This window comes from Tamandua tetradactyla, chromosome 7 (genome assembly GCF_023851605.1).
Source record: "Tamandua tetradactyla isolate mTamTet1 chromosome 7, mTamTet1.pri, whole genome shotgun sequence".
Classification (NCBI taxonomy): Eukaryota; Metazoa; Chordata; class Mammalia; order Pilosa; family Myrmecophagidae; genus Tamandua; species Tamandua tetradactyla.
In genome coordinates, this window is record NC_135333.1 from 78,977,311 (window position 1) to 78,994,127 (window position 16,817).

General features: G+C 38.1%; 1 protein-coding gene across 3 annotated transcripts; it reads left to right on the forward strand.

Annotated features, from left to right (window-relative positions):
* The first annotated feature begins 159 nt into the window (after positions 1-159).
* Positions 160-15,131, forward strand: MGST1 (microsomal glutathione S-transferase 1). 3 transcript variants are annotated; one of them, XM_077170214.1, is made up of 5 exons: positions 160-303; positions 413-453; positions 5,346-5,496; positions 7,712-7,806; positions 14,515-15,131. In XM_077170214.1, the coding sequence occupies exons 3-5, from the start codon at positions 5,371-5,373 to the stop codon at positions 14,759-14,761; spliced, it is 468 nt and encodes a 155-aa protein (XP_077026329.1). In that variant the 5' UTR covers positions 160-303; positions 413-453; positions 5,346-5,370; the 3' UTR covers positions 14,762-15,131. The 3 variants fall into 3 exon arrangements, with proteins under 3 accessions (XP_077026329.1, XP_077026330.1, XP_077026331.1); XM_077170215.1 differs by having other exon boundaries at positions 167-303; positions 387-453; XM_077170216.1 differs by lacking the exon at positions 413-453 and having other exon boundaries at positions 167-303.
* Positions 15,132-16,817: the final 1,686 nt, after the last annotated feature.

The window sequence follows — 16,817 nt, forward strand, 5'->3', positions numbered from 1 at the left end:
AAGAGGGGAACCAGAGCGTCTACGGACACCAAGCAGCAGCGGTTCAAGGAAGGGAGCGGTCAGGAGGTGGTTACTCCGGGGCAGAAAAATCAGGCAATTCAGGGGAGGGGCTTGGCGAGGTGCCGACTCCTGCTTTAAGATCTAGAGAGCGAATTCGTGGGAAATTAACGCGAGAGGGGCGGGGCCTGCGCTCGGGGCGCACGGAGAAGCTCACCCAGCGCCCGCGCTTCCCGCCTTCCCCAGACAGGTTTTGCTGCCTCCTTTCTCCTCCGACTCCACGCGCGTGCCCGGGGACAGGTGGAGGTAGGAGAGGGCGTGCAGCGGGCGGAGGGAGGGAAGGAGAAAAGCTTGAGAGGTCCCTGCCAGCCTGAAAGTTCTTTGCTCAGTTTCTTGCTACACTTTTGCTTTTCAGTCTCACTTTCGAAACGGAACTGTGTGCCTGCTAACTTCTGGGTAAGTTTACCCATTTGTCAAACTCCAAAAGTGTAACTTGAGAGAATATGTGCTTTATGTTAAAATCGTGATTTAATGACTTCGTGTTTTCAAGCCAAAGAGCAGCATTCAGTTGAAAGGGTTCCTTGAACTTTGGGGGAGTGAAATGTGCTTGCCAGTTGTAGTGGTGTGTGAAGTTGCTGTAGTTTAAAAAGGTGCGTTGCATCGCAAGGTTGTAAGGTCCTGCAGCGGCTCAGTTTCACAGATTCGTGGGCCTTGTACCTGTTGAAAGGCAGGACTTGCTCCGGTCGGTTCATTTTGATAGGCAGGAGAAACCTCAGGGAGTTTAAAAATAATAATAGAAATAATAATGGTGATGGCAGATAAAGTACAAACGGACGTGGATTTGGCCCTAGGAAATTATTATAGGCGGAAGATGACTGGAGAGCTAAGGAAGAAGACTCCTTGGGAGGCTTTTGGGTCCCCTCCACTTCCTCCTTCTGGAAAAAGAAGCCATATGCGGGAGAGTAAGGAAGAGATCCAAAGAGACTTTGGGAGTTGAAATCTCCGAAGTGCTTTGCTATTGCTGGGCTGGGGTGATGTAGAGAGTTCAAGCAGGTCTTCCAGTCTCCTGCTGCTTTTGGATAGTTCTGAGGCCTTTTGGTATTGGAGCAGCACTTTTATTTTCTCCTCTTCCCTCTCCTTACTTTCTCTCCAAATCAGTGTCCACTGGGCTGCCGTCAAGCATTGTTGAATGGGGGGATGGAAACTGCCATTATCCCCAGCTAAGGGCATTTAAGCCAGTCAAGCCTCAAGTTCTTGGGGCCCTAGCCTGCTGTGAGTAGTTACTAGACCCACCATTGGCACACCCCGGGGACATGCTGTACTGGAAATGAGGGTGGTATTGGGCTTTGGTGTCATCTACTGCTTCCCAAGTAAGGACTATGTGTGGAGACCTTCTTTGGTCACTTTTTAAAAGGCAAATCATTTTTAGTCCAGATTTGAACGTAGCTCTCTGAGGCATAGAAGTCAATATTTTCGAAGGGTCTATTTTAGAGCTAGTTTATTAATCCCTCAGGCTGAGAAAGGTCAGTGCTCAGGCCACCACATGCCCGAGACCCATCAACGTTTTCCTCCCAGCCCCTGGGCTCTTTGAACAAGACTGCAGGGAAAGTCAAATTTGCAGTTAGCACAACCGCTTCGGGAAATCCCAGATCGGATCAATTTGAACAGCAACATGGCCACTGCGTTATCATTTCTTGTTATCACATTTGGAGTGTTGTTCCCTTTGCTTCAGAAGGTACAGAGTTGCTGAGTCATGGCCTTGGGGATCTGTGCCCAGATTTTCCTTGTCTTTCACAACATCTATGTAGATAGGTCATGTAGCAGCTGAGAAATAGAGAGCTTTGTTCTTTTTCACCTAGAGCCTGCACTGGGAAGGGAAAGGTTTCTCAATCGACCATTAAGATTCTGCAATGATAGATGCTAATCGGGGGTGGGGGAACAAGACAAAAATGGGATTTCATAGGAAAAGGCTTAGAAGATTAGAACAGTCCAGAATTTTTAGCCTAATCAGGCAATTGCTTGCACATTTAATACCCAAGAAAGCTGCATTCCAGTCTGGTTCCCTCTACTGTGAAGTTGGGTCAAATTAGTCACTCTTAACTCTCTGGGCCTCAGTCTCCTTATGTATAAACGATAAAGAAAGAGATTGTTTGGTCTGACTAACTTGGAGCTTTGAGATCAAGGGAGACAAAATAGGTGAAAGCTTTTTGAAAACTTTAAAGTTGTATTTTCAGCGCCTGGAACCATGCTTAAATAGTAAGAGCGTAAAGTGTATTTATTTATTTACCACTTATAATGTCCCAGAGTGTTCATAGCACTATGTGTATAGTAACTCATTTAATCCTCACAAGAATCCTGTTAGGTAGGAATTATTATTAACCTGATTTCCCAGGTAGGGTCACTGGGTCTCAGAGAAGTTCAATAACAGCTGGTAAGGGGCAGAGTCGGATCTCCCAGGGAGTCTACTACCAGTCCCTGCTTTCCAACCTGAGTTCACCCACTCTGCTCTGCATCCTGCCAAAGTGACCTCCGCATTAGGGGATGAGCCCTGGTCTCTGGTGAGACGGTGGAGTATTTTGTACTACACTTTCAACCAAGAAATGGATAATAAAATGAACACACCAATTTACTGATATAGTGTATCATTGTAATAATTTATTTTCTATAATTCATAACGAGGTTGCAAATTTTCTTGGTTTACTTGTCTTAGAGGGCAGCTGGGAGAGGGACCAAAATGAGCCTCTGATACCATGCCCTGATGTCTGTGAACTGCCCCTCTGGGAACAACATCATCCACTTCTGAGTGCCAGAGCACTGGAGGATGAGTAGTAAAAGTGAGAGATTTAAGAAATAGGGGTCATTTATAGCAGGGTTTAAGGCAATGCTAGTTCAGGCTATTTTTTCCCAAGCTGATTTGTCAGTAAGTCACCCTGAGCCTCCAGCACACAGCTTGAGCTACTACCATGGTGGGGTATTGCAGGCAAAGAAAAAATGACCGAAAGCCTTTTTTCTAGGAAAGGTCACCAGGAGGGAGGAGAGCAGTAAAGCAGCACTAACAATCAGGAGGGTAAAATGTTAGGTGGTTTAAGTATTCTAGGAATTAGGAAGAAATAATCTAAGAAAAAGAGAAATTTGGGGGAGGGCACACTTACTTTGCAGTGTTCACATTTGAAGAAAAAGTCTTCCACTGCTCTTTCCCCCGATTGCTGACCTCTGTGTTCTTTTCTCACCAATGGCTCTAGGAGGCTCCCACTTTTTCACTACCCTTTCAATAGTTGGTTTCATTTGTTCCATTGCTAAATATATTTCATTATTTTGGAAATGTTAGTAGACACTGTTTTAGTTTTTAAAATTAGATAGCAACACTTTTACTTGATAAACTTTTATTTATTTAATTATTTTAATGATCACCCCTGCTGTGTTTCTTTAGATCTCAATCAAGAGGCATAGGGCTTAGGGGTCCTTTATAAACTAATTCCTTTACATGAGTTTGGAAGGACAGTGCAGCTTGTTCATGATTTACCCTCCCTTCCACCCCCAATAATTGACAACAAGAGCTGATACATTAAAAATTACTAAAAGTATTATTTTGGCACTGAGAAAATATCCAACACACAGTGCTTTCAAGATTCCTGATTGGTGGAGGTGGATTAATTTGCTATCATATATGTTTATTTTTGTAACTGGAATATCTGCTTAAATCCAAGGAGTCTATTTTTAGCCTAAGCAAATAAGAACAGAGATTTAACTAGGAAGCTTTGGTTTCTTTATCTTCACAAAGGGAATAATAGTACCTACCTTATGGCATAATTGGAAGATGAAAGAAGATAACAGGTGAAAGAGGCACCCAGTATAGTGCCAGCCACTGAGCATTTAATCTAAGTTAGGTGAATCAGAATGAATGAGTTTACAGTCTCTTGAAGGAGGTAGTGTAATTATCGTAAGTGGATGGGCTTTTTGTGTCCAAGTTTCGCCATTTGACAACTCTGATTTCCATATTCTTCATCTGCAAAATGAATATAGTTATGAGGCATATACTATAGTTATGTGGCTCATATGTCTTTTCAACAGAAACATAGACAACTAGCTGTATGGCAAATACCAAAGACATAAGAGTTACAGATTATTGATAGATAGGTACAGTGATCAGAATTTGATAGATGCCAGATGAGTTGTAAAGACAGGAATGGACATTGTCTGGAAGAGAAAGCACCCCATGCTAAAAGAATTAAATAATCTCTAAGCTTGGTGTGAAAGAAGATATGCAAGAAAAGGTAGAAGAAGCAGGATATCCTCTTCTTCTTGATATTACAAGAGGAAGCTGCAGAGAATGACTACCAGATGGCATAGGAAGCTTACATTTTAAGCCTTACTCTAAATTCCTACCCACTTTGACTTCATCATCATCAATATGGCATTGTGGCTTTAGCTTGCCTCCTGACCCATATTCCCAGTTACTTCCAACTCCAGAATCAAATAGTTTCATTGAATTTACCTTTGACGTCTTTGAGATGTATGTAAATATGGACTGTGAAATAAATGAAAAATCGTATAAAGCTAATCTTCCTTCCCTTGTTCTTTCTGTGAAAATACCCAAACTGTTTGTTTCTTACCTTGCGTTTACAAGCCTACTCCTTCCTCACCTGTGCTGGTATTAATGCTGATGATGATAAGGACATAATAAACTATACTGAGGGTTTTTCATGGGCCAGGCATGCTGTGCACATTCCACAAGTTATGTCAATTAAACCCTGATAACAGCTAAATATGTTAGAAGCTATTACTGTTTGCATCTTATAAATCTGTCTTACAGGTGAAATCCCTCAAGCAAAGTTAAAATTCCAGGGGTGGTTCTTGAACTGAAACACTGGAGCCTGAGATTTTGAATACAGTTGAAATGACAAAAAGTTATTAGTTGGATTTCTAAGTTAGGACTACTTTAGATCTTAGGCATTTCTAATATAACATCAGTGGTACTAGCTACTATGTAGCACTTGATTTTTCTATAGAGAACACTTTATAATCTCTTGTCTTTTGTGTCCAAAATGTTCATCTTGATGCAAAAAATAATTTCAGCCCATCCTAGATCACTTTTGCTATTTATTTTTCTTGTAATACTCCCTACATTTTTTTTCAGTGTTAGTTTAGATGTCTTCATTCTTAGTGACATGGAACTAGAGTAAACATAATTCTGATTAGTTAAAATTTTCAAAATTAACTGCCATTTCTTCTGCAAAGAAGCTAAGAGTTTTAAAGAATGCTGCAATATAAGCACACCGGGTGAACGTTGAAAGTTGTTCAGGTATCTATGTCTGTTTTTTCCCATTTTGTCTATTTTTCTTTTTAAGATTCCAGACCAGAATTGAAAAAAAAATGACTGACCTCCGCCAGCTAATGGAGAATGAAGTATTCATGGCATTTGCCTCGTATACAACGATTGTTCTTTCAAAAATGATGCTTATGAGTACTATAACTGCATTTTATAGAATGACAAGAAAGGTAAAGAATTTGGAGATAGTATTTTCCTACTTTGAAAAGTTGGAATTCTGGAAATTAATTTTCTTAACTTACTTTGTTTTTAAGCCCAGTAGCACACTGTTTAATGCTATAAATGAAGTATGTGGTTGTTTGGTGCACCTAGATCCAACATATTTATGGAGCAGTTGCTCTCCCCCAGAAACTAGCAATTTATTTGTTTGTTTTCCATGGCAGCTTTCACCTTTCGTCATCCTGCTTAGTATAGTAGGTCTCTGGAGTATCAAAGTTTTCAAAGAAACTTTCTGTGATTTTGAAGTCATTTGCCAGTTAGTTTAGAAAATCATCATTTTTTCAGACAGTTAACTGGTATTTTCAGCCAGTTGAAGGGTATGATTTTAGGGACCAAACAAAAAACAAGTCTGAGAATTACAGCAGAGCCTCTTAAAATGGCAACAAGCCATTTGAATTTTGTGTACTTCCTGCTTCTTAAGTGGATAATATTTCTCTGCATCTGTAAAATGCTTTTTTAAAGTTAGAGGCAAGGGGAAAGTGCTAGAAAGATTTTGAAGCCCATTTTTAAAAACACAAGAAGTTTATGACACAATGAAGAATAGGAGAGCAAGGCTCCCTTGACAAAGTTAAAAGATTTTCCTTGACACAGTCCTTGAAGCTTTTCAGCAATTTGTGTTTCTCTCTTAATGCCTGTGCTGTTTGTCCTCCAGAGCCGTTTTTTTCCTTTAAAGGTCACAGTGCTCCCCAAGGTAGTGCCTAGTTATTGTCTCAGGTGTAATTCCTTCTCAAAGATATTTGCATTTTAATTGGGCACATATCCATGTGTTTATCTCTAATGGAATCATCTCCTAGTGGGGTAATATGTTGAAACAGCGATCTACAAAGTGGCTGTCTGCTCTCAGGTTCGCACTGTCCTCTGGAAACATAATATCACAGAAAGGTACTCTCTTTAGAAAAGGAGATGGGAATTTGATCCATGGAGTGCCAATGTTGTGTGCCAGGTGCTGTGGTGCTTTCTGTATGTGTTAGATCACTGAATTGTTTTATATAATCTTCACTATCATCATGTGAGATGAAGGTTATTTTCCCCATTTTTCAGATGGGGAAACTGAAACTCAGAGAGGTTAAGTGACTTACAGAAGGTTGCACTTCAGTAAAGAGTGAAGTTGAGATTCAAATTTAGATTGGTTTGAAACCAACTCCATGTACTTTATGGTATAACACATTCATTTATCAACATATATTTATTGAACATCTAGTATGTGCCAGGCATTTATTTAGGTGCTAAGGACACTGTGATGAACAAGACAGACAGACCTGACCTCAAGAGCTGTTGCTGACATCCCTTCCCGTCAGTTCTCCTTAATATCTTTGTCTGGATTAAATGCTCATATCACGCTAAGAAAAATATTATAATATTTATATGATTTTTAAGCTTAACTGAAAACTAATTTTATAGTTTCTGCTTTTCCTTATTATAAATTACTGAACAGCAGAACATACTTAAATATGTTTTTTAAATGCACGTTTCAAATTTCAAGGAAAGGGGAAACCATTTCAAATGGTGTAAAAATTGCAAGAGAAAATATGATATATCACCTAAAACGTATACTTGTTATTCATAGGAATGCAATTCTGCTTCTTAAGTTTCGTTTATTATTAACCCAAGGTTTCATCCAGTGTGAGAAAAGAAAAGCAGGTAAACACAGTTTGTTGGTCAGAGTTCTCAAGGAAACAGAACTATCATTACCCATATCCTAATAAAGTACAAAATACCTTTTCCACTCCTTCCTCTTTTATGCTTCTCTCCTTTTTTCTACTTTCTTTGGCAAATAAACTCATTACTTTCGGATGAGTCAACCAGTTGGAAATATTAATGCATTTAAGGGAAGGTGTATCAGCAGTGCTATGAAAAGTGTGCCAGTTCACCATGATGGTGATTAGTGACATATTGGAATGATATCTTCTTTTCCATTTTGCTTCTTTTATACTATTTTATACATTAGTTTTTATTTAAGTTTTTATTTGTGCTTTTCTTTGATTTTATTTTGTGTTGTCAATAAAAATTCATTTTTAAACTTTTGATGCTTTCTTCTCGCTATGTTTGGTCTATTGTTTCAAATTTTCTTTCCATACACGCCAACCTGAATGCCTCTATTTCTTCTGTTAAAATGCAGATAGCTCATATCCCCTTGTTAGTGACTTTTCTTGGTATTTGGAATAGGTTTTTGCCAACCCCGAAGACTGCGCATCCGTTGACAAAGGAGAAAATGCCAAGAAGTATCTAAGGACAGATGACAGAGTGGAACGTGTACGCAGGTAAATTACTGTCTCCTGAAATCGTTTTCTTTTGCAAAAATTTTAGTCTGGTAGTTCAGTGAGGAAGCTGGGGCCTTGAAAATAAAGGAAAAAATGTCAGTCATCTTGCTTACTCCATAATAATGGGAGATAAATTAGGGAAGTCTGTAAGTATCACTGCAATTGTACGTACTGCCAACATTGCCATATTTTTATGTCTACTTTGTTGGGGTTAATGACTTCCCTCTATGTAGGGATATATCAAAAATAATGGCAGGCAGGAGATAGAACAGCGAAGGTACTTCCTGCAATTTTGTTAGCCTTTTCCAGAGGCCTTTTTGCTTAGAATTCAAAATATGAAAGTTGACACTTTTGGAGAGGTAGGAAAATCTCTCTCTACCTCTCTCTCTCTCTCTCTCCTTTGTTAAATATTATGGTTAATATGTTGGGAACTCAATAAATAGTAAAAAGCAATAAGTCAAGATACCATCTCCATAGACTCCTAACAATACATACAAATAATATGCTATTTTAAAAGCTCATTGAATTCTAGTTCTGGAGGTATATTTCTTATCCTTGTCAGGAAAATCATGTAAATTGCAAATGTTTTTTATATTGAAACTATTGCCAATGCTTTAGTTGCCTTTTTCTAACATATGAAATATGAAAATTTTATATCGTCTTCTCATTTAACATTTTCTAAATCTTACCCAAACTGTGCAGTTCTAGGCATATTCCAAGAAATCAATAATTATGTAAAATTTACAGATAAGTGAAAGATTTTTTTGTGACCATACTTGAACATAAAGATATTTGGTTTTGTACCAGATAGTTAAAATAAGAAATGTCATAAGTCTATTTGAATAGACTTATTCAAGTGACTATGGCTAGTGAATGAGTATGGTCAGAGAGTGAAATGGAGACTAAGAGAAAAGAGTTTTACTTCTGTAATTCAGACCTTAGCTAGGATTTCTAGTCCCTATAGCATATAGGTCATCTTGACATTTTCCCATTTTTGATCCCCTGGGAAAGTCTAAAGCCCTGCCTAAAATTTCTGCACATTCCCTGATGTTTTCTTTTCTCAAGATTAACTCTGGATCTGGTTATTTTCTGTATTTTGCATTTTGTCATCCTGAATGTAAACTCAGCACGTTCCTCTGTTCCCATCACGAATCAACTAAAAAGAAATGTGAATAAAATAGACTTGACTAAACTGAGGTGGAAATGGGTGGAGAGAAGATTACACTATTGCAACACCATCATTTAACGATGTGATGTACGTTGGCCCTCTTTGCTTTTCAGTGTCCTTCAGCATCGTCCCTCTGGGCAGTTTGCACCATACCCAGCTTTACACCATTTTGCCGACTCCTCTCTCACCTCGTGTTGGCTTCTGCCCTCCCAGAGCCAGAATTAAATTTGCCTTCCTGCTGGTGCAAAAAAGTTCTACCCCAACTTGTTTATCAAACAGAAATATTCTTCATCTAAGAGGAAGTCTGTGCTAGATATTTAGAAAAAAAAATTAACTTTTGTTCCCCTTAAGTTATGTACTTGTTAATTTAACAGTTATGTTGAGTAAATCAGCCAGTTTTGAAAATAGATTGTGTAAAGAATATATATCTAATATAGCTTTAGGACAAAGAATCAGTGTGAAAACTTCAAATAGTATGAATGAAAAACTGCACATATTATGTATGATGAGAAAGACTAAAAATTAAAAAGTGATATGAAGTTACCAAAACCACACAGAGATCTAATGCTGTTTCAAAGCTTTGTCTTGTCCTTTTTGTGCTTCCCTTCTAGAGCAGGCTCACGTGCATGATGCTGGTCACAGCCAATACTAAGAAGGTCGCTTAGTACTTAAGAGTGCTAACAATTAGACCTTCTGTAGTACTAGTAAGATTGAAAGGAAGATCATTCTAAGTCTTACGTATGAAAGCTTAGCAATAAATATTTTATTTTAGGATTTTGGATTCTGCACTCCCTCCTTGCATCCATGGAATCGTCCTTTTATAGGAGAGGATGATCCTCTAGTCAGGTTATGAGCAACGAACTAACCTTAGTAAGGACAATTGATCCCTAGTTTTCAAAGGGGTCAGTGTCCCCAGAGTACGTTCCACTACTGTGTGCACAGCGCCCCCTAGTGATTCCACACTGGCTTTTCAGTGTGGCCAGAGGAGAGGGTGTCAAAGAAAGACGAAGTGTCTGGTTTCCAGTTGTATTTTTTGAGATCTTATTGCCCCACTGAAAACTTTGTAATAACAACCTACTTTTGGAGATCCTTTTCAGAGAGAGCTTATGGAATCTCCCCTTTGTGTTTTTAATCAGACTTCTTTTTCTCCCCCCTCTCCCCCATTACTTCAACATGAAATTGTAAAGCTGTTACTATTGGCATATTCCAGTGGCAGGGATTGAAGTGAAAAGTTTGCTGTCAAGTAGCGATATTGGGAAATGAAAACATACAAAGTGGAAAAACTAATTAAAAGTATGAAGTAATACATGTTGAAATGTCAAGCTAAGTTGCTTAAAGTACTTTATTTGAATTCTGGGCAGATAGAAATCAGTGATGGTTGGATTTCTTTACATATTTATTTACTTACCCTGTCTCATCTCTTTCAAGAAGAATTCAAGACTGCATGTGTTCAATACAAAAAGATAAAAAGAAAGAAGTAGGGTAGCTGGAAAAATAAAGGGAGGTGCTCAAAAAAGGAAATAAGCCTTGGGTTTAATGCTTAGGGACAGGAGAAGTTTTTGAATATACTACCTTCAAAGGTAGAAAATGCTCTTTTGTTGCAAGTGCTCAGTGGAGTTGAGACAATAGTCACTGGGCATTCTCTGAAAGGACTGAAGCAAGCTAACGACTGGACTAGATGACTTTTCTTCTGGCCCCAATGGGTGAACAAAGTGTTTGTTGAGAGTTTTTCTGTATGGATTACTCTCCTTTCTTCTACTGGGAGGCTATAAAAGAGCTTTAAGACTGGGCTCCTGCTCTGAAAATAAGGCCAAAATTCATGTAGTCATTAGAGAATGCTATATGCAGTATTCCGATAGATGTTTAGTTGTAGGTACAGGGACTAAGTGTCTTAGGACATTTAGGAATATTGCACGAAAGGAGCACTTGAAGATTATTAGTATTTGAGAGGAGGAAGAGAAAGGGAGAGATCATGTCAGTTTGGGAAAATTCCTGGGTAGGAGGTTGGGCACCCTGCTGAGTGGTGAGTGAAGGGGTGGGGTGCTGAGGCTGAGATAAAGGAGTCAAGGAGAGGTCGGGTGTGAAACTCCTGTTGTAGTTGGCCAGCCCCTGACAATTGTAAAAGGCATGTACCAACTCTAGGCCAGGTCAAACAGATGCTGAGACCCTGATCTGAGGGAGCAAGGTATAGCCAACATCATGCTCACACAACAGGGTGGTGGAACAGTCAGTCACAGAGCAAGTCAGTACCAAAGGCCAGCTGTCCCAAGGAGGAAAAAGAGTGGGGACATGGACTCATGGGAGGGGGAGTTGAGAGAGGCCCAGGAAGAATGTGGTCTGTGGTCACACGCAAAGACTGATGGCCATTTGGGAATAGATTTTGATAATGGTCTTGAAATGAAGGATGCTTCCACTGTGGGATGGCTCTTCCTTTGAGCAGAAGAAAAGGGCTAGTGTGGAAGTGTGCTGCTGAACTCTGTCTCACTGAGAGAGCTGGGTATGTGTATGCCTGGGGGGAGGGGTCTGAAAGGAAGGGCATATGAAAAGGGACCAGTTAGCACAGGGATGAGAGTCTGTTGAAAATAGATCTTACAAGGACAGTGGAGAATTTGAGGGCTGAGGAAGGGTAAAAATACTGAGAAGGAGAAGTAACATCAAGAGAGTGAGAGGCCAGAAAGAAACCAAGAGGAGCCAGTAAGGTTAAAAGAAGTTGTGCCCTGACCTCCCTTCCTTCCACTGTCACACCATCTTTGACCTCTAATGTCTGTGATTTTCTTCTCTACTTTTTATCATTGCATTCTATTTCAGTCATTGTAGAAATGGACATGGTTTTCCGGTCTCCCTTTTATGGCTTATTCTCCAACGTATGCTGTCCTTCTAAAAGGAATGTTGGAAAAAAAAAAACAACAACAAGGAATGTTGGGTGGGGGAGCACCTGTGTGCCCTCGGTGGAATTTACACTCACACTTTTCTCTTGCTTTTATTCAGAAGCAGGTAGTGCTTTGTTTAAAACCTTTCCAACAGTTACTTATCTAGGCTGCCTATAGCATGTCTTTATGTTGTCATCGTTTTTGGAGGCAACCTGAGAGATAATCTAAGCAAACCCGGAGAAAGAAGAGCAGGGGAAGAGAATGCTGATCCTTAACCCAGCAATATGTTTTAGTTTTATTTTATGCTAAAAGAGCTGAGCAACTTAAAACTTAAATATTTTTCATTTGAAATGTATATCAATAGCTGATAAATCTCACAGATTTCTAATCTGTGTTCTAAAGCAGTTTTTAATATTGCAAACTTAAACAGGTACAGAAGGATTTTAAACTCAAGCACTTGTAAAATCTTCAAGTCAATAATAGATGCCCTGAATTGGAGTAAAATTTGTGTTTCAACTACACTTTATGATTTCTTCTAGCTGTGGTATAAAGATAAAATGTAGGAAACACCACCCTCTCTCTCTTTTAATGCCAGTCATTTTGTTATACTTTGTACTTTGGCTCCATAACAATGAACTAATTTCTTTTGTGATTTGAGGACAGGCTGGCGAAAATTTTACCCGTATTGGAAAGGCTAGGTCTGTTCTTAGAATTTTAAGAGCTTGAAATTCTTGAATGAAATTGATAAATTAATTCTTGGTAACCTAATAATGGTTTGGGTGAACAGTCAAGGATTCTCCAATAACTATTTTATTAGGCCAGGAGAAGTGAGGAAAGAGTCTTAGGAAAGGTAGTAACCAAAAGGATTTTTTTCCTTTGTAAGAAGAATTTATTTTTGTTTGTGGTTGACTAAATTGCATCTTTTGCCAACAGCTCATTTTTGTTTTATTCTAGTAATATATATACATGACCTAAAATTTCCCTTTTTAGCCATATTCACATATATAATTCAGTGCTCTTACATTCACAATGTTGTGCTACCATCGCCACCATCCATTATGAAAACTTCACAGTTAACCCAAATACAGATACTATGATAGAAACTTAAGCATTAATTCCCACTCCCTTCCTCCAATCCAGCCTCTGATAACCTGTATTCTAGATTCTGACTCTGTGAATTCACTTATTTTAATTATTTCATGTCAGTGAGATCATACAATGTTTGTCTTTTTATGTCGGGCTTATTTCACTCAACATAATATCTGCATGATTCATCCATGTGGTCACACGACTGAGAACTTCATTCCTTTTTAATTCTGAATAATATTCCACTATACGTATATATGTCTTGATTCATTGGTTGATGGACACTAGGGTTGCTTCTATTTTTTGGTAAGTGTGAATAATGCCAACATGAACATCAGTGTGAAAATAATCTGTTCACATCTCTGCTTTCAACTCTTTGAGTATGTACCTGATAGCGAGATTGCGGGATCATATGGTAATTTTAGATACTTAGCTTTGTTTGGAACTGCCAAACTGTTTTCCGCAGTAACTGCACCGTCTTGCATTCCCACCAGCAGTGAATGAGTGTTCCTATTTCTCTATACCCTCTGCAGCACCTGTAATTTTCTGTTTTTTTTTTTTTTTTTTTGAACATGGGCAGGCACCGAGAATCGAACCTGGGTCCTCTGGCATCGCAGGCAAGCATTCCTGCCTGCTGAGCCACCGTGGCCCGCCCTAATCTTCTGTTTTTTAATAGTAGCCATTCTGGTGGGTGTGAAGTGGTACCTCATTGTGGTTTTGATTTGCATTTCCCTAATAGTTAATGATGTTGAACATCTTTTCATGTTTTTTAGCAATTTATATATCCTCTTTGGAAAAATATCTATTTGAGTCTTTTGCTCGTTTTTTAAATTGGGTTGTTTGTCTTTTTACTGTTGGGTTATAGGATTTGATATATAGTCTAGATACCTAACCCTTATCGGATATGTGGTTTCCAAATATTTTGTCCATTCAGTAGGTTGTCTTTCGGTTTTCATGATAAAGTCCTTTAAGGCACAAAAGTCTTTAATTTTGTTGTGGTCCCATTTATCTATTTCTTCTTTTTTGTTTGTGTTTTGGGTATAAAGTCTAAGAAACTATTGCCTAACCCAAGATCCTGAAGATGCTTCCCTACATTTTCTTCTAGAAGTTTTATAGTCCTTGTTCTTATATTTAGGTCTTTGATCCATTTTGAGTTAATTTTTGTATATGGTGTAAGATAGGGGTCTCTTTTCATTCTTTTTCACAGATAGCCTATTCTCTCAGCAGCATTTATTGAAGACACTATAGAAAGAAGAAATTTTATAAGAAGAACCTTAAATTCTACTGTATGAATCTCAGATGTAAAAATGAAGTGAGTTCTATTATATAGATGCAGTTCTGATGTTCTAGAAACTGAAGAGTGCCTCTCTGTTGTTTGTTGATATGTACTAAAAATCAAAACAAAAACATGAGACATTTTAAGTAAAAGTCATGTGGGTAAGGAAGCAAGACAATTTAAAAGAAATAAGATGAATCTTCATTTGCAACTTAAAGATCAAGTAACAACATTTAATTTGGAAAAATGATGGATATTGTTACAGATTTTGAAAGGAGTGTCTCTAATAGTCCATCTTTTTTCCACAGAGCCCACCTGAATGACATTGAAAATATTGTGCCTTTTCTTGGTATTGGCCTTCTGTATTCCTTGAGTGAACCAGATCTCTCTACAGCTCTCCTGCACTTCAGACTCTTTGTGGCAGCACGGATCTACCATACAATTGCATATTTGACACCCCTTCCCCAGCCAAATCGAGCTTTGGCTTTTTTCGTTGGATTTGGAGTTACTTTTTCAATGGCTTACAGGTTGCTGAAGAGTAAATTGTACCTGTAAAGGAGAGTCATACAATTGAATATCTGATTGTTTTTTGATAAGAATTCTGTGCTTCTGTTATAATGAATACTTTCTTAGGCTTTTGAAAAGAGAGGAGCAGAGAAATTAAGAAATGGGGAAAACCTATTTTGAATATTAGCGTCTACAGTATCCTTCATTCTTGTTCTATGTTTGCATTAGCAATTTAGCGTAATAGTTCTTGTCTTTTGCCTTATTCCTAAAGTACTTTGTCATGAATTTTGATTATACTATAATTTGTAACTTTGGCTCATTTTATACTTTAAATCTATAAAGAGTGATTACATGTAGGATGAAGCTACATTTCTATATTGTTGAAATGAACATATGAAATAAAGGCTTTAAACAATAATTTTGGGGGGGTTTTCTTTTCCCCAACTTTTTATTTTTTTAAATTTCAAAACCACAGAAAAGTTGAAGAGTAGTACTATGAACCTCTATGTTCCTTTCACCTAGATTCACCAAATATTAACATTTTGCCACATTTGCTTTATATTGCACACTTTTTTTTTTTCTGAGTCATTTGAAAATAAGTGTGGATATCATGACATTCCATTCAGCACACATTTCAAAATAGTCTTTTAGTGAGAATCTTATTCAAAAACCACAGTCTTGGTGCTTGAGATGTTCGTTGCCCCTCAAGTGTCATCATTTTTTGGCCTTTTCACTGGATATACATATATAATATATAGACATTTGTATGTGTGTGTGTTTAAGTTTATATTTAATACAATTTTTTATATTTAATATATATTATATATTTTTATTTACATTTAAAGTCATGAGTGCATACTGATAACTTCAATTCATCAAACACTACTGGTCATTCTTTGGCCAGTCAATATTTGTATCTCCTTTTTCCCACTGGGAGAAGCATGGTTTTCAGTGACATCAACACTTTTACTCATTAGTTCTGTAATATGGGCATGATCATTGCAGAATTACCACATCAGAACCACTACCAACAAGTTAGTAAGCAAGTTCAAGCTCTTTTTTTTGTGCTTTTCATCCGTGGACTATAACTGATGAAAGCACCTGGTTTAGAGGACTGGTGTGGTCAAAAGTTATTTCCTTTGCATGTGTGTGGTTACCAATTTGATATCGTATTAGGTTATTTGGTTTTCCTGGAAGTATTAAGACTGTAGTAATTAAAAAGGATGCTGCTATAATTTTAAAAATGTATTAGTCTAGTCCCCTTTGCCAAGGAATACCTAACTGACATATGACAGACTAGGCTCTAGAGGAAAGTCTGATTGTAAGTGATTTTTTTTTGTATGCTATATATTCAGGGTCACAGTTCACTTTTTCCATGTAAGTACCCCGTTATTGCAGCACCATTTGCTGTATTTTTGTTTGATTTTTTTTCTTTCTTTGCTTGCTTGTTTTTGGGAAGTGTGTGGGCCAGAAATTGAACCTGGGTGTCCCACATGGCAGGCGATAATTCTACCACTGAAATACCCTTGCGCCCCCCAGATTGCAAGATCTTGAACTTGCTTACTAAGTTGTTGGTAATGGTTCTGATGTGGTAATTCTGCAATGATCATGTCCGTATTACACGACAGAACTAATGAGTAAAAGTGTTGATGTCACTGAAAACCATGCTTCTCCCAGTGGGAAAAAGGAGATACAAATATTGACTGGCCAAAGAATGACCAGTAGTGTTTGATGAATTGAAGGTATCAGTATGCACTCATGACTTTAAAAAAAGTGATTTTAAACTGATGAGACATAGGGGAATCAAGATTGTCCAGATTATGTTAACCCTCTTAACCTATGAGAGATATGATGAATGTGTTCATGCTTCTGTCACTTAATTAGAATTCTTTGAAAGCCAGGATTGTGTTTTATTTATATTTGCATTCAATGCATGTATACAGACACACACCCAGTGCCACCAGTACTAACCAATATGGGTGCTTAGCAATCAGGCCGCATTATTTCTTCAAACTTCAGCATCTCTCCTCACTGATGTCTTGCTCTCTTTTTCCTTACACTAAACCAACTATCACAATGTCAAGATCCTTCTGGAGAAATCAGA